This window comes from Zingiber officinale, chromosome 2B (genome assembly GCF_018446385.1).
Source record: "Zingiber officinale cultivar Zhangliang chromosome 2B, Zo_v1.1, whole genome shotgun sequence".
Lineage (NCBI taxonomy): Eukaryota > Viridiplantae > Streptophyta > Magnoliopsida > Zingiberales > Zingiberaceae > Zingiber > Zingiber officinale.
This window is the reverse complement of record NC_055989.1, coordinates 107,576,829-107,601,389: the sequence shown is the minus strand read 5'-3', so window position 1 is coordinate 107,601,389 and position 24,561 is coordinate 107,576,829. Positions and strand designations below refer to the sequence as shown.

General features: G+C 36.2%; 1 protein-coding gene across 2 annotated transcripts; it reads left to right on the top strand.

Moving 5' to 3' along the window:
* The first annotated feature begins 515 nt into the window (after positions 1-515).
* Positions 516-18,744, top strand: LOC122046718 (probable protein phosphatase 2C 11). 2 transcript variants are annotated; one of them, XM_042607542.1, is made up of 12 exons: positions 516-658; positions 3,107-3,181; positions 4,076-4,197; positions 6,069-6,132; positions 7,654-7,762; positions 7,879-8,032; positions 17,384-17,509; positions 17,596-17,719; positions 17,799-17,875; positions 17,959-18,011; positions 18,249-18,303; positions 18,393-18,744. In XM_042607542.1, the coding sequence occupies exons 3-12, from the start codon at positions 4,081-4,083 to the stop codon at positions 18,579-18,581; spliced, it is 1,068 nt and encodes a 355-aa protein (XP_042463476.1). In that variant the 5' UTR covers positions 516-658; positions 3,107-3,181; positions 4,076-4,080; the 3' UTR covers positions 18,582-18,744. The 2 variants fall into 2 exon arrangements, with proteins under 2 accessions (XP_042463476.1, XP_042463477.1); XM_042607543.1 differs by lacking the exon at positions 516-658 and having other exon boundaries at positions 665-3,181.
* Positions 18,745-24,561: the final 5,817 nt, after the last annotated feature.

Genomic DNA, 24,561 nt, shown 5'->3' with positions numbered 1-24,561 from the left:
ACTTTTGAGTAACGTATGTGCTCATCTGCAAGGATCCAACCAATATTTGACAAAATCTATAGGTGCCATGTCACATCTCAGCTTCTTGTGGGTCCCCGTGTAGATTCCTTGGGGGTAATCTAAGTAATGCGGCTGCTGACTCCCTCTCCATTTGAATTGTCCGCTAGATTTTGATAATATTTTCTTGGGATGCAACTTTATCATTAAAAATCTTAAAATCAGTAATAAAATGAAAATGCAATTGTTCTAGGAAGAGAGTTCATACGTGACAAAGATCTTAGAGTTTACAATTGTATATATATATATATATACTCTTTGTTTCCTTTCATAATATTGATTTTGTCAAAAGTATGACTTTGCTTTCCTTTGATATGTATGAAGAAGAAAATGCATGGAGTATCAAGAACAGTTTGTGATATTTCATGTAAATTCAAGGGCATTTCTGCTACGCTCGTTGTGATGCGGAGAAAGTTGAAGGGTCCATATGAAACTGTGATGATAATTGAGAGAATAAAAAAGAAGGAATTAATAATAAAAATTGGATGTTTTCAGCGCACCAAAGGCCGCACGCTGTTCCTCCGATTGAATCAGAATCTCTACTCCCAAACAATCTCGCTGGATCTATTTTTGGCTTCCTTCCTCCTCCGTCTCGGACAAGGTGAGTCTTCCTTGCTGCGCGTTCATCGTTTTCCCTTCTTTGGTTGCCAAATTCTATACCTTTTCGCTTATTTTTTGGTTCCATCTCGAAGTATTTAGCGTAAAGTTGGGATTTTGAAGGATAGACGCACCTTTTACTTCTAATCCTCACTCTCAGTTCTCAGTTTGTTGGCTTGGATGCCTGTTTTTGGTTTCGATCGATGTTAAGTGGTAGAAACTTCGTCACAGGGTGTTTCCAGGCACCTATTCAGGTTTCTCTGGACTTTTGGCGGATATAAGCCAACACGAATAACGTTGGGGGATCACTGTTGTTGTTGTTGAAAGGACATTGTTTATTGTTGAATTTCGAGGGTGCCTTCTAGCATTGACAATAAAATTAGCGCCTTCAAAATTTCGTTTTCCATTTCCATCAATTAATGTAGTGTCATATCTCCAATTATGATATGCTAAATCTTCAATATCACTATGAGAAATCATTAGGTTGGAATTGCCAAAGTTCGCTACTCAAGATGGGGTCAAAGTTCATGAGGGTGTTAAAGTGAGGGTGTGCTGAGTGCATAGCTAGATGGATGGTGAAGAACATGGTGGAAGAAGAATAACATGGAGAAGACAAGGAAGAAGGAAGGACCGGCAAGAATATTGGAGAAGAGAAGTTGTGGTAGTAAAATAAAGAGGGAGAGCACAAGGAGAATTAGAGGAGAGAAGGAGAAGTGTGCTGAAGGAGAAGAAGAGGATGAGAGGTGTGGAGAATAAAAAAAAAAAAAAGGTAGAATGAGCTAGAGGAAGAGGAGAAGAGAAAGATCAATTGTGTTAGACAACAAACTTATGCAAGGAGTGATAATAAGTGGAGGATGATGAGAGAGTTAGAAAGAAACACTAAGCTACTTTTGCTAGTAAACTAGACAAACATATTTTATCGACTAAACCATATTTTTTGTCAACATGTGCTAGTGAGGGAGCTGGAGCAACTTGTGGCCTAAGGGCCACATAGAAATAGGCAAGGTAAGTGAGGTGAGCCCAACAATAGATTGAAAAGGAAACCAAACCATGTAATAGGTAAGGGAGAGGAAGAAGGAATAGTAAGATACATAGGATAAAACAATAGAGCGAGATTTTTAAGCGAATGAACTTTGAAAGTGATATGCAGTTGAGTCACTGCAAAATGCACCTGTGGTATATAGGCACATCAAAACAGGGTCCCTATTGACAAAGTATAGATTGACAATAATCTAATATTTCTAAAAATATTTATAAGTTTTCATTTAATACATTATATATCAGAGTAATCAAGCTGACCAATTTTAAATTCAATTTGAAATTTTTTTATTCATGAATTTAAGCGTTACTGATAAAATAAGACATGTGTATGCATGTTAATCAACCTAAGAAATTTATTAATTGGAAAAGTTATGAATCACCCTAAGCAATCCAGATAAGTGCTTGTGTGTTTATTTAATTAGTAACTTGAACTTTAGGGTGTACAACCTGAATCAGTCAAAACATTTTTCCTATTTTGCTTGCACTGTTTCAAAGAACAAGTTCATATGTAATTGAATAACCATATGCAATGAGGGTCCCAATAGGTGATTTGGCTCATTAGGCAATTGGGTTAAGTAAAGATTGCATACTACTTATATGGGCCCCACAAGGATTACATGAACTACATTGAAACTGATGCATGACTGTATTGCTAGTTGCTAGTAATATTTGGAACTCTTAAATCACTTCTCATTATGTTAATTTTAGTTTTCTCTGATCTTGCTCAATCCCTTACAACTTCACTTTCAATCAATTCAACTTGTCTAACTATAGAATTTATTATTCCGTCTTTGAATATGTACATAGCTTCTTAATCTAATACATATAAGCTTACTGATATTTGATAACGTGATCCTATTTAAGTGTGCATTTTAATTTGCAAGTTTGCACAACTATAGATAGACATGAGTTTATGGTGGATATGCTTTTACAATATGAGAAGATGCTTTTTTACTAACATGAGCAAAAAAAAAGACTATCAGTGTAGGAGTTTTAATAGCAACAACAATAACAATCAAGATTTATCCCACTAGGTTAGGTCGGCTAGGAGTTTTAATAGCAAAAAAGTAAAAAATATAAAGCAACAATTTTAGTTGTGAATAAATGAACCCTAGTCTTTAAGTCAAATTTAATTGGAAAAGAAACCTTAGTACTACCCTCTTCATTTCCACTTTGAAGGCGTGAAACACATGTTTCACTTATATGAAAGCCTTCTATGGCACCCATGTGTCATTTGTTATGTAGATCAACACCTAAAGTTGTTTAATATGCACGATCTGACATCTTTGCATCTCTACTTGTATAGATTTGTGTGGCTGAGTTTATTTGTTCCTTTTTATGTATAATGTGATTTTGTAGGACAAGAAGTTTTACCCTTCTATGCTCTAGGCATTGTTTCTACATGTTGTAGGTTGGAAGATGTGTTGTTGTTCCTGAAGCAATGAGTATAATGGTTTGATTACTACTTTGTTAATCTAAATATCAGGTATGTATAATCTTCTTTGCTCAACTCTATTACTTTCTTTCTTTATGGAAATAGAATAACCAATAAAATACAAACATTTTCGTTATTTTTTTTATTGGTAATTATATTATTCACAAGCCTCAATATCATCTCCCCCTTTGCCTTGAGTTGAAAAAAAAAAAAGTGAATATTTACATGATTTCTCTAGTGGGAATTGATTATAAAATAGAGTTCAATAGCAGATAAGAATATAAGATCCCACAAGGTGACCTTAAACTAGTTAGGACACATGGCTTATTGTTGTTCTGTATGATGAAGTTTACTACACTAAGACCTCTAACTCTCACAGTGCATCTGTCAAAGAAAGTCCAATATGAAATATGGTAAGGATTTGAAATCAGTGTAATTGCCAGACTTTATAGTTTCCTTCGAGGGCTAAACCTGATTGTGTATCCATAAATAAGGTTTGCTATTTTCAAATATTACTTTTCAATCTCAATGTGTCTTCCATACTTTGTTCATGTTGAATGAACCCATCTTTTTTTAAAACTGCGGTTTTTATGTTACTGATCTTACAGTTCATTGTAATTGATGTTGATAGTTGATACATCTTGAAAAATTCAAAGCATAAGAAAGGAAATGGAATAAATTAAAAAATATAGTATTTGTTACTTATATGGAGCTGCATCTTTTATAATCTCATTGGTTTCATGAAGGATGACAAAATCCTCTGATTTATATTATTTGCATATTGCCTTCACCACTGTAGTTTCTGAACTCACTGACCAGATTGAGTAGCTTAGGACAAACTTCTGAGAGTATCTTGAATTTGAGTTCGTGTTAGCACCTTTATTACATTTTAAATTGCTTCCTTTTTTGCTTTTAAAGCCTGATTCTAGTTAGTTCTTCTTGAAGGAGATATGGGCATATATCTCAGCACTCCAAAGACAGATAAATTTTCTGAAGATGGTGAGAATCATAGACTCAGGTTTGGGCTCTCATCAATGCAAGGATGGCGTGCAACCATGGAAGATGCAGTAAGTTAGTTAATATTTTGTCTTTATTTTAATTCTCACGATTCTTAGCCAAAATCATCATAATTGTCAAGCTGTGCTTTTCCTAACTCTTTGAGGTCAGCTACATGGATTTTTTGTTGGAAGATGCTTTAGAAATTGCTGCCACAAGAATGAAATATTCCTTTGCTTTCCACTTTAGTTCAGAATATATGTCCCTAAGTGCCCAATGTGACTTCCTGGATATCTCCTTTTACAGATGATGTTGAACTTATGTTTGGGACGTACATGTTTACATCCACCTGTTATGTGGTGATTGTTGGATGCTATTGTTTTTTTTTTCATAACTGTCAGAATACAACTGCGTACTTTTTTTTCATGCAGAATCTATACTTTATATCCTTCTTAGACTCAGGGTTGGAAAGAATTCAGTGCAGATATGTGCCCTTACAACCAACAGCGATACATTAATTGGTATATATATTCTCTAGCAGTACTGTTCCTTATGAGGCATTCATTAATTGGAAGTGGAACAGACCAGAAACAAATGTTATCTGCACTCAATTCATCAGTAAGAAAAAAAATGAATTGATGCCACAATGTTCAATTATATTACATAGATGGTTAGTGCCTACTTTACTGGGATTCAGACACGGATATACTTCTACTTCTCCTTTCTCCATCTTTCCTTTTACTTGTGGTCAATAGGCGTATCAAATGCCTACTCTGAGTGTCAATTTTTGAGTGCTGATGGCAAACATGGATAGTGAGAGTGTAAGATGGAGAGTCCAAGTATCAGAGGGCATCACTAAGTGGCAACAAAGGAAATGTAGACTATTGTGTCAGTCAATTCCATTCTCTTTTTATCAGATAAAGCAATAATAAGTTGAAATTTCAACACAAAATCATATAATTACTTGTTGCATGAGTTTGCTACTTATCATCTCATGAAATACTGGTTTCAAGCAACAAAAGTGTCCTCTTGCTAGTTTCTACTGCAGTGCAGTTTGTCAGTTATAATGGAAATTTTGAATGATTTCTCTGGATGGAAATTGGCAATTTTGGTTTATAATAAACTGTTGGAGAGCCTGATGATCCTTTTTTCCTTTGTTTTGGGATAGAAACAATAGTAAAAGAACAGATGAGTAAGTTTTTCAACTTTGTGTTAGTGAGATACTCATGGTCATTTTACAGAAATTTAATTTGTTACATATCCTTGTTATTATTATGCATATGAGAAAAGGTGAAATAAAGGACAGATAAACCTAGTGGCACGTAGAAAATTGATAATGAGATTGGATTATACTTTCCTCCAATTTAAGGTTGCTTAAGAGGTTAATTTTTTGTCAGTTTTGGTTCATATATGGTTTAAAAGAATGATTCAGTCCACACAAATTCTTCAGTAATACCAAGTGGTCAATGGAGCTACATCCTGTTTACTGGAGAAGACATATTCATTTTCAAGCAACAAGAGCTATGTTGGTTAGCAAGTAGTACTGGTACATAATAATGGTGATAGCACTAAGCTAAATAGAATACTTGGTTTGGTATTCTCAAGTTTCACAGTCACTCCATTTTGCTAATAGAAGAGTGTACCACAAACACTAAAAGGTTAAGCTGAGAAAGGTATTGTGTAGGCTGTTTGCTCTCTTACATCACAAACTCCCACTCCTTGTGCACCCTATTGACACCGTTTTACTAGTCTGAAGGAAAAATAGCATGTATCCCCCTAAAAATCAATGAATTTCTCAAAGAGTTGCCTCTGTATCTGTTGTAGAACTAAAATACAAAGGCTAAAATTTGTTCATTTTTCAGTATCTTCATTTTCTCTTGTTCCTTCATATGATATAGTAGGGATTTTATTTCAAATTTGTCCTTGTTTTTTCTATCTGCAGCATGCTGCATTGCCTGATCTTGATGACTGCACATCATTCTTTGGGGTTTATGATGGTCATGGTGGTAAGTTTGAGTTGTCTTCCAATAGCTTAATTTGCCTTTCCTAGCTTATTCTCTTCTCATGTTATTTTCTTTCAGATCTAATTAACATAATTAAAATTGATATAGGAGGTTTCAAATTTTCTAGCAATATATCCTTCCTTAAGAGTACCATGAAGAGAGAAAATTGATATAGCCAACTCAAGCAGTTGGAATTAACAAAGCTTGATCATGGTGAACAACTGGTGATGATTCAAGTCATATACTTGTTAAATGCTATCATTTTTGCTGTCCTCCTTCATGTTATTCATTCTGTCTTCATTTTCCCCCCCCCTTTAACTTCATCTTGTGCATATCAACATTTAGACTATTGGTTAGAGGCCAAGCAGAGATCTGTTCGATTACTATAGTATCAGTATAGCATGAAGGTTTGATACAGTAATGGGCAATCCAATCATGTGACAATACCAAACATCAAGTTTACCTTTTAAATATGCATGCTACCATGTCAAGATTGGCTAAAAAAGTAAGAACGCATCATATAAAGAGCTGTAAATGTTAAATAATTGAGAAAATCATAACGACACAAGAATGATAACACAATTTCCATCTGTTCAACATCAATACATTGTATGGTGTTGTGCAACATTCCTAGTTGCAAATATCTCTATCCATTTAAGTTAACTAAGTTGGCACAACATATTCAGTTACTATACCTAGCATTGGGTTTGAATGTGCACCTTGATCTCCATAAGAGAGGTACAAACATACTAAAATCTTCTGGCGGCATAGGAAGCTCACATCTCATCATACTTATACGAGTCATGTTGTTAACTCTTTCCTTAACTAGCCTTTCTAAAACATAGTTTTGTTAATGCAATTGTCTGGCTCCATGATCACCATCACAGGTTGCATAGGAAAAGTCTTAACAATCGACAGCTTGAAATCATGTTGTTGTGTAGATAGCAGAATTGCATCGTCTCCTCCCTTTGTTGCACCATCACATTTTATCTTCCCTATCTTCCAGTTTGGCATTATTGTCATCATCACCTTATTAAAGAGTTCCCTTTTATTCCCATATCTAAAGGTATAGGGATCTCCTCTATGAGAGATTCTTCCTCATCGATAGCTTCCATCAAGTCATATGCACTGGACCTTTGCATTTCTTGGTGTTGTGAGTTGACCTTTTGCTCTTGAGATTTGTCGAGATGTAAGAGTTGATACATAGTTTGAATGGAGATTGAAGGTTTTGGAATTTGGGATGATAATCAAGAGTGTTGCAATTATGAAAAAATAGGTGCTTTCTATGTTGCCGAATGAAATAAAATCTATATCAGAAAAGTATATATATATATATATATATATATATATAGAGAGAGAGAGAGAGAGAGAGAGAGAGCACTTAAAATCCCCTATGAAGTAAAGATATGAATTGCCGTTTTATGACGCTTTATGATTTGGGTTGCTATATTATTTTCTCTTGATTGCCTAATGTCGATAAATCATTTTACCATTTTCGGTTTGGTATCTTCTTTGGTGTTTCAGGGAAAGTAGTTGCTAAGTTTTGTGCAAAGTTTCTGCACACACAGGTTCTCAAGAATGAAGCCTATTCAAGTGGAGATATCAGTACTTCAGTTCAAAAAGCATTCTTGAGGTGACTTTTGTTTGGGGATACACTACCATTCATTGATCACTTAATGCATTATTATCTTCAAGAAAGGAATCAATTTCCATAAGACGGTTGAAAGGTTATGCATATTATTACATCAGGATGGATGGCATGATGCAAGGACAGAGAGGGTGGAGAGAACTTGCCGTTCTCGGTGACAAGATAAACAAATTTACTGGCATGATAGAAGGCTTTATTTGGTCTCCGAGGGGCAGCGATTCAAACAACAATACTGACGACTGGGCAGCTGAAGAGGTAAGAACGTGTTCTGTGAAAAAACATATCATTTGTGCTGGATTCTATGGGCAGACATTGGACAAGTCACGTTGGGATAGGACCATAAGTTGCATTGCGGTTTCTCGTTGCATATACATTTTATTTGGAATTGCAATGAAAGCTGAAGCTGTCGGTACTAATGGATAATTGTCAAATGTTAAAATAAAAGAGTGGGTCTTCGATGGATAGGAATTGACGCAAAACCATTAAAGGTGATGAAATTGTGCCCCAATTTAATGGTTTAGACTTCTCCCACTTCACTGATGGGCAGTGAGTGCCATACTTCTTAACTGAATAGTTTTTATGGTTCAGTGATGTTGAGGTGAAAAATGGCCTAGGCCACCCATGGTCCAGCTTGACATGACCTAGTTAAACCTAAGTCGTGCCAGCGTGAAACGCCCAATGGGTTCATCCTAGGTCATGCCCGATATGGCCTAGGACTAAGCTTGGCACAGTTTGCGATCGAGTTAAAAGTAAGTTCCATTCTGAGACTTGTCTGGTGGATGTTTCTCATTTCTTCATTTGTTAGCTAGTTTTTGTTAGAAATGGGGATAGTGGGGAACGTGGCCCATGTTCCCCACTACACATAATGGAAATGTCCATTATGCCCCTAGGGTATTTCCCTATATAAAGGGGGTCCGTCCAAGGCTCAGGGTGTGGAAATCGCAAGCGTGCGACGAGAGTCAAAGGAAAACATCCAAGGCGGCGGGATTTGGTTTGTGGAATTGCGGAGGGCTTTCCGATCCTGTGATCGCTCTTCCGATAGCGAGCTTCGTCATTGCCGATTGGGGATCTGCGGGAGATCGCTGTAAGTTTTTATCGCATTTAATTAATTCGACTATATGCATTTAGAACATATATTCTACATTGGTATCAGAGCACGTAGTTATTTCTAAATGCATAAGACGAATTATAAAATCGTTGTTCCGATGTTTTCTCGATTTGCCATTTCTCGTCACTGTCTTTTGCACGACTAATGTGTCGTAGCATACACGTTGTGCCAAATTTATAAAATCGAGACCGCTGGATTTGTCGGCGATGGCAGTCCGTGACCGTTGTTGGCGTCCTGGCTGGCCGGCTATGTGTTGGTGGCTAGGACAGGCAGAACCACTGTCGGCGATCTCGTCGGGCCTAAAGATGACTGATTTATGGTACCGGAAAGGACCGGCTGCTACCGGCAAAAGGCTGGCATGGCCGGCAACTGTGTTTGTCGCAGTTGCGGAGTGGGCAGCGTGATTGGAGAAGGCAGCGTGTGCGGCGTGTGCAAGGTGCACGGCATGAAGACGAGGGTAGTGGCGGAGAAATCGGCAGAAGAAGCGTTCGTGTGAGGAAATATTTTTTTTAAAAATCAAATAAATAAAAAAATACGGTTGCTGCATGTTTTTAAAGCTTCTGTGTAAAATAAAAAAAAAATGTGTGCATCGTTGAAATAGGCTAATGCATGCCTACATGTCTACTGTAGCATTAAGTTAAATTTGATGCATGCATTTAATTTCGTACTGTTCAAGTTGAATGCAATGATTTTTAATTCACTTGAAAGCAATGAATTTTATTCATTTGAACTGGTTCAACTTTAAATGGGCTTGGTTGAAAGATAATTAGAATCAGACCCGAGGTAATTAGTTAGTTTAGTCGAATCAGTTTGGTCCATTTAGATCTGGTTCAGATTTAAATCATTAGTTGGTTTAATTGAACCAATTTGATCTAAACCCGAAATTAATTTGGGTTAATTAATTAGACTTGGACCAAATATGATCAAATGACCAGATTTATTCTAATGGGTCAGATTTGATCAAAATAATTAGATTTGTTCTAATTGGTCGGACTTAAACCAATGGACATTGGTTTGATCAAACGGACCTGAGTTTGATCAATAAGTCTGGAATTGGTTGAAATGGACTTAGAGAAAAATTAACAGAACATAGGTACAAAAATCCCTGTCCAATTAGATTAGTTCTAATTAAGGACAATGGACCAAGCTTAGGATCTGGATCCCTAATCAACCGATCCGATGGGTTTGACCAATTAGATTAGTTCTAATTGTCGACTTAACTCCTGAAAATCGAGAAGATTTGTTTTTCTTGATTGATTATGTTGTTGGTACTATGCCTGTATAAATTGAAATAAGCCGGTTTTGTACTGGTTAGTCGGTTTTGTACTGACTTATTTATTTTTCAATTTTTCAGATGGCTAGTCGTGATTCACGACAACATGAGCTTTGGGAGGAGATTAAGGAGCTTGATTTCGACCCTGTTCTAGGACTCGGATGGCTTATTGGTCGGCTCGATCGGTTGTTCTGGAAACTCGAGCGAGAAGAATTTCCAGGAAGACACACACGTAAGATTTGCTCTAGTCTATTCAACGCCAGAAAACCTTAGGTAGATAGCATTCCAACTTTGGGATGATTATAATGGACACATCTCGTACTCAGAGATGTGCAGACAGTTGCTTCATCTCTATTGGGGTCCCGAAGACCCAGAGGAGGATCGAGATGAATCAAGAGGATTCAGAAGATCCTCCAGAGGAGGATCCAGAAGAATTTGAAGAGCATTCTGAAGAGCCTGAAGATCCAGATGAATCTGAAGAGGATCTGGGAGAGTGTGTGTGGGATCCAATTGAAAATCTTGAAGCTGTCTTGCCTGGGATTACCCCAAATGAGTCCAGGCTGAGAGGGATTATATTAGCCACTGCACTAGTGTCTGTCCTAGTGGGAGTGGTAGTTGCCTATCTAGTTTATTAGAGTTCTGTTATTTTTTATTGTCGTTTTGTATGAACAATAGTTAGTCTATTTCATTCATGTCAGTTGGTTATATGTTAACAATTTGCAGCATAATTTTATATTAATGATATGTTCATTTATTTATGCTGTTTGCTTGACATGATGCATGATTAGTTCATGATATATTAAATGATTAGTTCATTTAATTAAAAAAAAAATATACATGATATGTTAAATGATTAGTTCATTTAATTAATAAATTCATGATATAATAAATGATTAGTTCATTTGTTGGGATGTATGTAATAGAATTGATTAATATTAATTTGATTGGTCATACGGATGATGAGTGAAAACACAGTTGTCACTTGATTTTGTAAACCAACTCAAAGTAATATTAAGTCAATCATAAATTGCATACATATAATATACACTGAATACTAAATAATTTGTTTATTTATGATAGATTATGGCAACCAAAAACATAATAGCTGAACTCAACAAAGGTGAAAAACTTAATGGGGATAACTACAAGATCTGGCACCTCAGGATACAATATGTACTTGAGGAACAAGAAGTTCTAGAGGCTGTAAATCAGGTTATGGAAGTACCTGTAGATGGTCCCACTGCACAACACATCTTGATGCCTATAAGGCATGGAAGAAAAAGGACTCCACTGCAAAGGGTATATTGATTAGTTCAATGGTAGATGACCTAGCTTTTGAATATGAGTCATATCTTACGGCTCATGAAGTCTGGGTTGCCCTTAAAGAAAAATACAGTGGAGTAAGTCTGAGCAAACTTCGACAGCTGACAATTAAATTTGACAGCTACAAAAATCGTCCGAATGTGTCAATGGTTCAACACCTCGGGAGATGTCGAGCATGATTCGGGAGCTTAAAAGCTGGTCAGGTTGGTGATGAACAAGTTCAGCGATTATCGTTCACTTCATTCTTGGGAAACCACGTGCGGACCTTAACTCACGGTGAGAGTATCAAGACTTTCACCGATGTCTCACGCCACGTAGAATGGAGGCGAGAGAGTTGAATCCATGAGGATTTACGGATGCCTATGTGGTGAAGGTTCTGCAGGATCGGATGGATCAAGAAAGGAAAAAAGGAAAGGAAAAAGAAGGTAGTGTTGCTACTGGGACAGGCCCAATCAAGAAGAAAGGAAAGAAGTATAGAAAGAAATCTAAAAGCAAACTGACTTGCTATAACTATGGCAAGAAGGGTCACTTTGCTCGGGATTATACTGAACTGAAAAAGGTAGATCCATGTCTAATTTATTTTCATGAGCATTATGTTGTTAGTTCAGTGTTGTTAGCTAATTCTTATCCTTTGTGGATTATAGATTCAAGAGAAATGGACCATGTAGCTTATAATCGAGCTATATAAATGGATATATGTGAGAAACAATGCAAGGATTAAAGTTAAAGGAGTTGGCACTTGCAAACTCAACCTACGTGGTGGGCGTACCTTGTTTTCTATAACATCCTTTATGCTCCTGAGATTCAGCAGAATCTAGTTTTCGTTATTAGTCTTCTTGATTTAGGGTATTGTATTAATTTTTAACTCGATGTGTGAACTTAAGATTGACTCGTGTCAATCGGATATGGTTATTTAACAAATGGTTTATGGTTCTTGATGTAGAACCGGATGTCAATTATGCTATTGATGGTTGTTTTTCAAACATTGCTTTAACTAGTGATGCGATATAACCATGAGGTTTGGCATGCTAGATTAGGACACAGGACAAGAACGTATGAATCGATTAGCTAAAGAGGGTTTATTGGGCACTCAGCTAAGATTGAATTGTCTATATGTGAGCATTGTCTTGCTTGAAAAGCAACTAGGAAACCATTTGGTAAGGCTATTAGATCTGAATCAACATTGCAGTTAATTCATTCGGATATTTGTGGTCCAATGAATGTGAAGGCTAGACATGGAGCTTCCTATTGCATTACATTTATTGATGATTTCACATATTTCGGTCATGTGTATTTGATTTCTCATAAATTTGAAGCATTAGATTGTTTCAAACGTTATTTGAACGAAGTTGAGAATCAATTGGAACGTAAGGTTAAAACTTTACGCACTGATCGTGGAGGTGAATATTTGTCTGATCAGTTTAAGACAATGTGTAATGATAAAGGGATTATTAGACAACTAACTATCCCCGGAACTCTACAGTAAAATAGGATTGCTGAAAGAAATCGAACTCTTCTAAATATGGTTAGGTATATGATGACTCAAGCTAATTTGCTAATTTTCTATTGGGGAGATATGTTATTAGCTGTAACCTATATATTTAACGGAGTGCCTTCAAAATATGTTTCATCTATTGCATATGAACATTGGACAGCAGAAAAATGGGTTGGTGAAAGAAGAAATAGGACTCTTCTTGAAATGGTTAGGTCTATGATGGCGCAAGCTAATTTGCCATTTCCTATTGGGCATTATTAACTGCAGCTTATATACTTAACAAAGTGTCTTCAAAGTCCATCTACCCCATATGAGCGTTGAATGATGCGAAAACCGATTTGGTGTCCCGAGACCACGGGGTCATTGCTTATGTTCGTGATAGTTCTCACAAGTATGGAAAACCGGGGCCTAGAGGTAAGAAATGTATCTTTATAAGATATCGTGAGACCTCCAAAGGTTATGTTTTCGTAGGTGAGCAACTAGATGGAACCATCTCCGAAATAGACTCGAGAGATGCGACTTTTCTCGAAGCAGAGTTCCCAATCGGAGGTGATGTTGATAAAAATGTTCCTCTATTTGAGGAGGTATTATCAACAAGAGAGGTGTCAAAAGGGATACCTGAGTCTAGTCAACCGAGTGGGAGTGATATGCCGAGTCATGAGTTGACTTCTCAACAGCCCAACTTACGGAGAAGTGTTCGTAAGATCAAACCTAAGAAGAGGTTTGATATTGAGAATGAGGCATTGGTTACACTTCCAATTGACGACGACGAGCCTCAATCCATTGAGGAAGTATTGGGATGTAGAGTTAGAGAAAAATGGAAAGCTGCAATGGTTGAAGAGATGGAGTCCATGATTCAAAATCATGTTTGGGACTTAGTTGATCTTCCTCCGGGCCGAAGGGCTATTGGGAATAAATGGATTCTCAAAATAAAGAGGAAAGTAGATGGATCGATTAACAGATACAAAGCTCGTTTAGTTGCAAAAGGATATACCCAAATGGAGGGTATTGACTTTGAAGAGACATTTTCTCCCGTAGTGAAATTTGTATCAATAAGAGTTATTTTGGCCGTTGTGGCACATTATTACTTGGAATTACATCAAATGGATATAAAAACCTTTTTTCTTAATGGTGGGCTTGACGAGGAAATCTATATGATTCAGCCAGAAGGTTTCATTACTGAAGGCCAAGAAAGAAAGTATGTGGACTTAAAAAATCTATATATGGGCTAAAGCAAGTGTCAAGACAATGGAACATAAGATTTAATGAAGTCATTTTATCTTATGATTTTCAAATGATCAATGAGGATCATTATCTTTTTCTGAAAATGAAAAAAGGAAAGTATATTATTTTATCATTATATGTTGATGATATGCTGATAACTAGAAATGACATAGGGTATGTGAATAAAGTCAAGAAGTGGTTGTCATCACAATATAATTTAATAGATATGAGTGAAGCTGAGTACATCTTAAAGGTGAATATTATTAGAGATCGTTTTAAAAGATTTTTGGTGATGTCACAAGAGTCTTATGTAAAAAAGATGTTACATCATTTCAGCATATATAATTGCAACATAGAACATACACCTATTGTGAAAGGTACTGTGTTGAGCAAGATGTGTCCTAAAACTCGGAGGAAATAGCGAGATGAATAAAAACCATATGCAGTTCTATTGGTAGTTTGATGTACACTATGTTGTGTACACGTCCCGATATCGGCTATGTTGTGGGCTTAGTCAGTCGCTTCCAGTCAAACCAGGACCGAGACACTGGAAGGCGTAAAAAGGATATTCAGATATCTCGGACAAAGATTATTGTCTCTGTTTCCGAGGATCGAATATGAGTCAGAAGGGCTATATAGACGCAGATTAGGTGGGAGACCTGGATGATAGAAAATCCACATCAAGCTATACGTTCTTGCTGAATGGTGGTGCCATCTCATGGAATAGCAAGAAACAAGCTTGTGTAGCTTTGTCGATAATGGAAGCTGAATATGTGTGCGTAGTGGCTATGTAAGAAGCGATCTGGTTGAGAAGGTTTCAAAAGTATCTAAAGAATACTGAGGATTGTTGAGGATAGTGGGAGTCATGATACAGTGTTATGTGATAATCAAGCTGCAATAGCTTTTTCCAAGGATCCCAAATATCATATCAAAAGTAAGTGATATGGCTAAAAGAAAAGTCATTCTTGAGTATGTCCCTACACGTGTTATGCTTGCAGATCCTTTTACTAAGCCAATGACTAAAGAGTCATTTAAAGAACATGTAAAGTCTTTAGGACTTCGTAGGATGTAACAATATTGAAATAACAATCAGACTTTGTGTTATGATTGTGTCATTTGCCATAATTTATTCAGTGTATATGTTGTATTTGTTACATTCATGTAAGATCTCGGTGAGCATGTTGGCAGGTGGAGATTGGTCCACTCACATGGACAATCATCTCTGTTTGTTAAGTACAAATAGGGGTAAGACCGTTACTTATGAAACAACTTACGTAGCTGAAATTATGAAATTAGAGACAGATTCATATGTTGAGGTCGCCTTGATAATTGTGTCAAGATGAGATCATTTATGTGTAAATAATGATCGAAGTAAATGAACCCACCATTTACTGAACCTGTTGAAAGCCAGATTAGAATTCATATGTTGAATTCAGGATTAGACATTAGGTATGTCTAGATCGAAATCTGTACGATGTTAAATTTGAAGACAACATGCACTCTTTTTAGTAAAGAGAATAACATCGTAGCATGTGATTCATACCACGTGTTATGCGACGATAAAGGTAGTAGGAGAATGAATCCTTTTTTTTACTATGTGAGACCTTTGAGATTATATGTTAATCTCAATTTTGCCTTAGTGACTATTTGTTTACTTGAAGTTTTAATCGGTGCTACTTTAGCGTGTATCCTATGGCTATGGATGATTCGGTCTATGGAGCATAACTAGGAAAGCGACTGATTAAAATGAATTGATTCTAGCTAAAAAGGAAGATTAAATATATTTACATCTTTTGTTGTTATTCACTGGTCGACCCATTTCTGTTTTGTATAGAAATGAATGTGAATATTGGATATGGAACATGCTCTTGACATAATGGTCATTATAAGGGATTAGAGATGTTCATATCGATGTAAATGAAAAATTATTTAATCTGGGAAATAGCAAGACATGGATATCTTCAAGATAATGGCTGTGTGTCACTTGAAGATTGGATGGATCCTGGATAAAGGCTATGTGCCACCAGGAAAGAGGCTATGTGCCATGAAGAGTGTGTCTCTAATTTATTTGAGCAGCTAAGCAAAGTGTAACAACTTTATTAGCATTGATTGCTCAACGAGCGGCTAAGTCAAGGTGTAACAATCTTCTTAGCAACTATCGCTCAGTGTGCTTGCTGTCGCACGAACCATTTTCTCTAAGTATGGATTGGATGTTCTCATATGGTCTATGTGACCAAACTCTCTAATAGTCTATGTGACTTATTAAGTCTTTGTGACTTACCTGAATGAACTAGTCTTAGTGACTTACCTTGGACGAGTGGGAGATGTTAGAAATGGGGATAGTGGGGAACGTGGCCCATGTTCCCCACTACACATAATGGAAATGTCCATTATGCCCCTAGGGTATTTCCCTATATAAAGGGGGTCCGTCCAAGGCTCAGGGTGTGGAAATCGCAAGCGTGCGACGAGAGTCAAAGGAAAACATCCAAGGCGGCGGGATTTGGTTTGTGGAATTGCGGAGGGCTTTCCGATCCTGTGATCGCTCTTCCGATAGCGAGCTTCGTCATTGCCGATTGGGGATCTGCGGGAGATCGCTGTAAGTTTTTATCGCATTTAATTAATTCGACTATATGCATTTAGAACATATATTCTACAGTTTTGCATTCCTTTTAAATGAAATCAACGATGGGGAGCCTTGGTGCAACGTAAAGTTAACTATCGTGTGACTTGAAGGTCACGGATTGAAATCATGGAAATGGCCTCTTGCAATACAAGGTATGGCCGTGTACAATTGACCCAATGTGGTCCGATGCTTCTATAGAACCCCGCATTTGCGAGAGCTTCGTGCATCAAGCTGCTCTTTATTAAATGAAATCAATACTGCAGTTGAGATATATATTACCAAAGTACTCATTCAATGCTCCATGTATTTTTTGTTCACTTTATTGATTTATAAGGGCTTCTTAGAAGGGTTTGATAGCTATACATCTTTATTATCTTACTGATGCCAGCAGAATCTTGTTTGTTCGATTGGTCTAGTCATGTTTGGCAGCTGTGCCACATTTGTCTATCATTACACGATATCCTCAAATTGAATTACTGCAACAATACCCTTATTTAGAACATTCAAGTATTCTAATTGCATATCGTAAATAAGACAAGTTAGCCGCTTATACTGATCAGGGACCCCATGCTGACTTCTCTGGGCCAACTTCTGGATGCACAGCCTGTGTAGCCATCGTACGCTACAACCAACTCGTTGTCGCAAATGCTGGAGACTCACGTTGTGTGATCTCAAGGAAGGGCCAGGTGTGCCTTAGCTCAATCTTAATTTGGTGAATAGTGTAGTTCGATGCTGAGATATATATGCATGATACTTGTTTTTGATATTTCAGGCATACAATTTGTCAAGAGATCATAAACCAGAACTTGAGGTAGAGAGAGAGAGAATTCTCAGGGCAGGGGGGTTTATTCACGGCGGTCGAATAAATGGAAGCTTGAACCTTGCCAGAGCAATCGGTGAGTTACAGCATTGCGAAGAGAAATTATGGGACGATTTTCTTCAATTTCTTTCAAACTTAACATTGTATCGCTGTAGGAGACATGGAATTCAAACAGAACAAGTTTTTGCCTGCTGAAAAACAAATAGTAACTGCGAACCCCGATGTAAACATCGTAAGTGCTAAATTCTCCAGAAAGTTTCTCTAACTTAATGCAATCGTATCGATTGAGCTCGATGTGTTCTGTTAATTTTACAGGTGGAGCTTTGTGACGACGATGACTTCATTGTAGTAGCATGCGATGGAATTTGGTATGGCCTTGGATATGCACTTAGCTTCGCCTCTTCCTCACCTCTCTAGTTCACTGTTATATCCAATTGTTAATCTGTCTATTGTGTTCTTTATTTGAAGTTTATGGATATGTTTGTTAGTTTGTATTCGCGACACTTCCAAAATGCATAATGTCATTGTTCACTCGATAAGCTGACAGAATTCAAAATCTTTTTTCCCCCCAAGCTACTTAAACAGTTCGATCATTTTGTTACCAGGGATTGCATGTCGAGCCAGCAGCTGGTGGATTTTGTACACGAGCATATCAACAAGGTGAAATATCGAAACTATGGATGTTTATGCCTTGAGCTCTTTACGAGTAGTATTATCGGTAATGAATCTTTTCGCGAACTTAATTGCAGGAAACATCTCTTTCAGTTGTGTGTGAGAAAGTTCTCGATAGGTGCTTGGCACCGACGACACTGGGAGAAGGATGTGACAACATGACCATGATACTGGTGCAATTCAAGAAACCAATCAGCTCCAAAGCTCTTGTTGTTGATCGATCAACTGACAACGTTCCCGAGTCGGAGACTCAAAGCGCTGGCTGAAGGTGGCATCATGAATTTGTTTACCCATTTCTGTGCGACATGGCAATGAGGAAGCAACATAATCTGCAAAAATAGGGGGATTGTTGTACACGTTCTTGTTTCTCATACTTTGTATCTTGTTCTTGGAGATGATCAGCTAATTTTCACTTCATCTTGATTGATCTTTTCATGTGTTGAAATTTACTTTTTTAGATATAAATTGTTGGGTAAAAATTAAAAGGAGCTCCCTTTTTTAAAATGTTTTTTCCTTATCCAATATATTATTATTCCGACGTTATTATAACAATTACTATGCAGTTGTTATATCACGTAACTACTACAATGCGTAAAAAATAATAATTTAATTTGGTAAAAAAAATATCAATTTAGTTAAAATTGTTCAAACTTTATAAAATCCATGTTCCACGGTGAAATCCATTGTAATATGGTGCAACTTCGTCAAAATGACATTATTTGAATTTTGAATCATCAAAATAGTACTCATTTGAAAAAAAAAAGTCAAAAAAAAATATTCTATTATACTTTTTATATCTAATATATATTTACTTAAGCTTAAGCTGGTTGTAAAGTAGTTGAGGATCCACGTCATTGTTAATGCTTCAACGTTAATGTCTATGTATGTGGAGGTACTATAGCACTGTAGTATTAATACGTTCAATTTTTTTTGAAGGTGTTAATATTTACATGTTGAAATATATATATAGTTGAGGATCCACGTCACTGTTAATGCTACAACGTTAATACCTATATGGAGGTACTGTAGTACTATAGTATTAATACGTTCAATTTTTTTTTGAAGGTGTTAATATTTACAGATTAATATATATATATATATATATCATTAACGCAGGATACGTTGGAGCATCCTCAATGGAGTGTTAAATGATCATTATAATGTCCACTCATAAGAGATAGGAGAAAGAGTGTTCAAGGTTTGAACACTCTCTCTCAATTTTTTTTCTTTATTTTTTTTAAATTGTAAAATTTTAATATTATTTTAAAAAATAGTAAAAGAGATGAGTGAGTGGACGATGGAGCTCATAAATAATGAGTATTAATGTTAAAAGGGATGTGAGTGAAAGAGATATATTGTTATAATGAGTATGTGGCAGTGGATTCCATGTTTTTTGATGAGATGGTGGATGTTATAATGAATTAACGTTGCGGATGCTTTTAATGACATTACAGATGCTTTAAGGACATCCACAATACATATAATAATGGGGTGTTATAACACCCTTTGGTATTAAAATTCATTATAACACCCTTTAGTGTTAAAATTCATTATAACACCTTTTTACTTGAACGCGTTTAATATTTTGAATGCGTTCAAGCAATGTGGGGTGAGAGTGGGCCAGGGGCTGGCCCACCCTATGTGTTTATTTTTTTTAAATTTTATTTATTAAAAAATTATAAATTTTAAAATTAAAAATTAAATAAACATCTATTTTATATAATAAATATATTTAAAAAATAATAATATTTTTGAAAAATAGTACAATTATTTTTTTAAAAAAATAAGATTATTATTAAAAATAATAATAATAATTTAAATATTTTAAAATATATTTTAAATCTATTTATTTAATATGATATAATTTTAAGATGATTGAGTAGATTGTGGAACTCATAAATAATGAGTGTTAATGATAAAAGAAATATGGGTGAAAGAGATATATTATTATAATAAGTATGTGATAGTGAACTCATATTTTTTGATGGGATGACGGGTATTATAAATAATGATGATATATTGTGAAACATCGACGATAATTAATATCATGTTATAACATGCATGGACCTACAAAATCATTGAACGTGTTCAGAAATGAACGCGTTCATTGTTTTTTTTATACTTTTTTATTTATGGTCCGTATATGGGGTGGGCACAGGACTACTCGGCTCCGCATGGGTCAAATTTTTTTATATTTAATATATATGTTGTTGTTATTAAAAATTAAAAAAAATTTAAAAAACTTTTAAACGGATAGTTTTTAATCTTTCAACAAATAGTTAAAAAAATTAAATTAAAATTTATAAATACTCGTCACCTTATTTTAATCTTTTAAACACATAAATCATTTTAAAAATCTTCTCATATTTTTCTCCAAAATGGATAGAAATAACCAAGGACTTTTTTTTTTAGAAATTTTATGAATTACCCCCATTTGCTAGGAGAAAACCCTTCTCAAAATTCACAAATTCCACTAAATTATCCATATTTTTCATATCCATCAAATTATCCACATAATCGATATGGTCCGTATCTATCAAATTATTTATATAATCCATATCAACAAAATTATCTATCTATTCCACATGCAATCGATATGTCTTTTACATCTCTGGCGGAAAATGAACTGTTTACTTTGACTTTTGTTCCAAAGACTCAACTATCTAATCATAAATCCCCAATTAAACTCGTAAATTTGGAGAAGGCAGATTCTAACGTTGTAGGTAGAAGAAAGCGATCAATATGAAGTAAGATTAAAGACGAGGTTTTAGCGAGATCGTTTGTTACTATCAGTGATGATCTAGTCATCGCCAATGATCAAAGGTGGATGCTTTATGGGGACGTATTGTAAGCTACTACAATGAGAATCATCCTCCATGTACACCTAATAGAATTGCTAGTGTCATACAATCACACTGGCACAATATCATACAAAAAAAAGGTATATCGCTTCAACATAAATTACAATAGTATTTATAGTGCATATCGTAGAGGCCACAGTGATAAAGACATATTGTAGCTTGCGTATGAAAAATTTCGTGAGGAAAATAATGGCATTGCATTTAATCTCGAGCATGTATGGAGAATCATAAAAGACCGTCTAATGTTTACTGCATAGTCTGTTGATCACCTTGTTCGCATGAAGAAGGCAAGGACCTCAAAGTCGGAGGCAAGCAACACCTCATCTAACCAAGATGTAAGTCTACATGTAGACCTAATCAAAGAAAAAACTCATCCAATGGGTGAGAAGACAGCAAAAAGAAAGGGAAAAAACAAAATGAAATCAGACATTGAATGTATGACAACAAATTTAGACAATATGTTTGCAAAGTTTTCTGGGTATACAAGCATAAAATTGGTTGAAGTTGAAATAAAAAAAAACAACTCAAAGTTGAGGAGATCAAAGCAAACACTACCGAGATGAAAGCAAAAACTGCCTTAGCCATGTTAGTATTAGCCCTAAGAGCCAATCGTGCAATGAATTAGATTCATGGAATCAATGTAACACCCCACCCTCCTCACTACTAGTCCGTGAGGGTGGAGCGCTACTGGACTACTAACTTTACTTAACTATCCTTGTTCACATGTTGATAGTAATTCCTAAAACTCTCGAAGAACTCAAAACATACAATTAACTAGCAGCGGAAAACTAAATGACTCATCTATACATTCTACTTAAATATATGTTCACAACTAAAACTATACATCAATCTGAACATGCGAGAAACTATATATATAATCAACATGAATAAATTGCTATCTTAATAAATTCTTTAGGTAGGTCCCAAGGCTTCCATAATCCAGACATCACACATCCATCCGCACCTCCTTGTCGCCTTCCTTTGCTATAACTTTTCCTTTCCTTTATCTGCAGTAAGAGGAAATGCAACTATAAGCAAAATTACTTAGTAAGCGTTATCTAACTCACAAAACTCGAATATGCATGTGAATAAAATAAATCTAAAACTGAATGTTTTAAAGGAAATACTACACATGCTCATCTAATAGCAAAAGAAACAAGACATGCTGAAATGCTAAACATGTAAAGCTTATTTCACTTGTTCAAAACTTATACTTTTATACTTCAAAATAATAAGTTTAATTGAACTGATACATAAGCTGAGCTAAACTGATGCTAGGCTAATGTTGAATCTGAACTGTATTCACGTAACTGATTTGTGAAGTTTTGAAAACTATTTTCATAATAGATAAAAATAATAATCATGCTGCTGATGGGTCCGGCAACTGTACTTGCTATGCACGCATCCCTAACTAGACCCGAGGTAGCTAGTCCCGAATCTAGTAGGGTTTACTAGGTTATCTAAACCTAGGGACGACTATGGGAGCCCAACCCAAGGATAACTAAGAGTCCAGCACAGTGCCACTGATAAAAGTAAAATACTGATTCATAAACTGATTTATCTTATCTCACTCTTACTAGGTTATCTGAACCTAGAGCTAGGTTATCTGAACCTAGGGGCGACTATGGGAGCCCACCTATTGGACCGTAGTCCCATATAAATTGAAGCAAGACTAAGCATGCTATTTATAAGAATTGTAGAATGAAATGCTAACTATAAGGACTGTTCTTTATGTTCAGTAACAAAGCATAATCCATTCTGCAGTAAGCTACAAAAAAACAAACCTACAGGCTTTAGAAGAAAACTAAACTCTTTCTTGTTCCTTGCCCAGCGGCAGGAATCCGAAATCCCCAAAGGTCATTCATGCTTAGTTATTCAACACAAAACTGAATCTATTTGAGGTCACAAGCAATCTATGTAGGGTTCGGATTATAAATCTATGTGAAACCTATGCAAAGCTTATACCTTTAAAGAGCAATAGAGGTCTTTAAGCATGTTACAACATGATCTGAACTGGAATACTAAACCATAATCACAAACTGAAAACTAAATCTACATACTATACTAATCAAGATTCTACATTCTATGCTACACAATTTCTGCATACTATACAAACATAAATCCTGCACTATAATACTTAACCAAACTGTACTATAATCTTTTTTTAAAAAATTGCACTATAAGTTTCACCAAAAATCTGCACTACAAGTTCCACCAAAAATCTGCACTATAAATTCTACCAAAAATCTGCACTACAAGTTCCACTAAAAATCTGCACTATAAACCCTAAAGGAAAACTGTCTGTGTCCCCCTTTATAGCACCATCCGAAATCCACAGAACTTTAAAAGGAGCTGCTTTTACTTTCTTTTCCATTGCACAATACCAAGTTAAACTTGCTGAAATGTTACTATAAACTCTAAACAATTTGAACTAAATTTCATGGCAACAAGCACAAAACGATCCTCCTTACAAACTTGCTACGAAAATCAAGAAGAAGAAGCTCACATGAATCCAAAACTACTCTACTGTAGGTGAGGAAGCACTTACCTTGGTGTTCTTGGACTTACAACCGAAGAAGGAGACTTCTAATGCTTCTAGGGTTTCGGAGACTTGCAAATCTCAACCTCTTCCTCGTGCCTACCGTTCCTTCTTGACAAGAGGAGCTCGCGAAAAAATCCCCTTTGTGTTGGGACTGAAAAGTAGCTAGAGGGGGGTGAATAGCTCGTCGCGTGCTAGATGCTCGTCGTTGCTTGTTTCTTCGAAGATGTGCAGCGGAAAATACAGAAACAAATCACACAACGCTAACAAGGTTGGTTTACTTGGTATCCACCTCACAAGAGGTGACTAGTCCAAGGATCCACACCTACTCACACACCCTCCACTAATAAAAACCTCCTTTTCGGTAACTACCGAAAGCGGAGAAGCCCTACAAGACTCTCAGTACAAAAGAAAGGGAAGGGATACAAGAATACAAGCATAAGCATACAATAAGCGTAGAAAACCCTAACCCTAACTTTTCTCCTTGCCTTTGATCCGCCTCTTGACTTGGAAAACCTCCAAGATCTTTCAAGAATTAGCGATCTGAGCTTTGAGAGCGCTATGGAGGAGCTGGCGAGAGATCTGAGATGAATCGGGGAAGAAGTGCTGAAGGAGACGCCCGCCTGCAGCTCAAATACGACGCAACGGTTGGATCCCGATCGATTCGAAAACTCCCAATCGATCGGGGAGGCTTTGGATCGATTCACGGATCGATCCAGAGCGCCTCTGTGCTCTAGAAAAACGCCTGGATCGATCGACGGATCGATCCAGCGCTTATCGCGCGAAGCAGCAGCGTCCCAATCGATCGGCTGATCGATTGGGACCTCTGGATCGATCCACTGATCG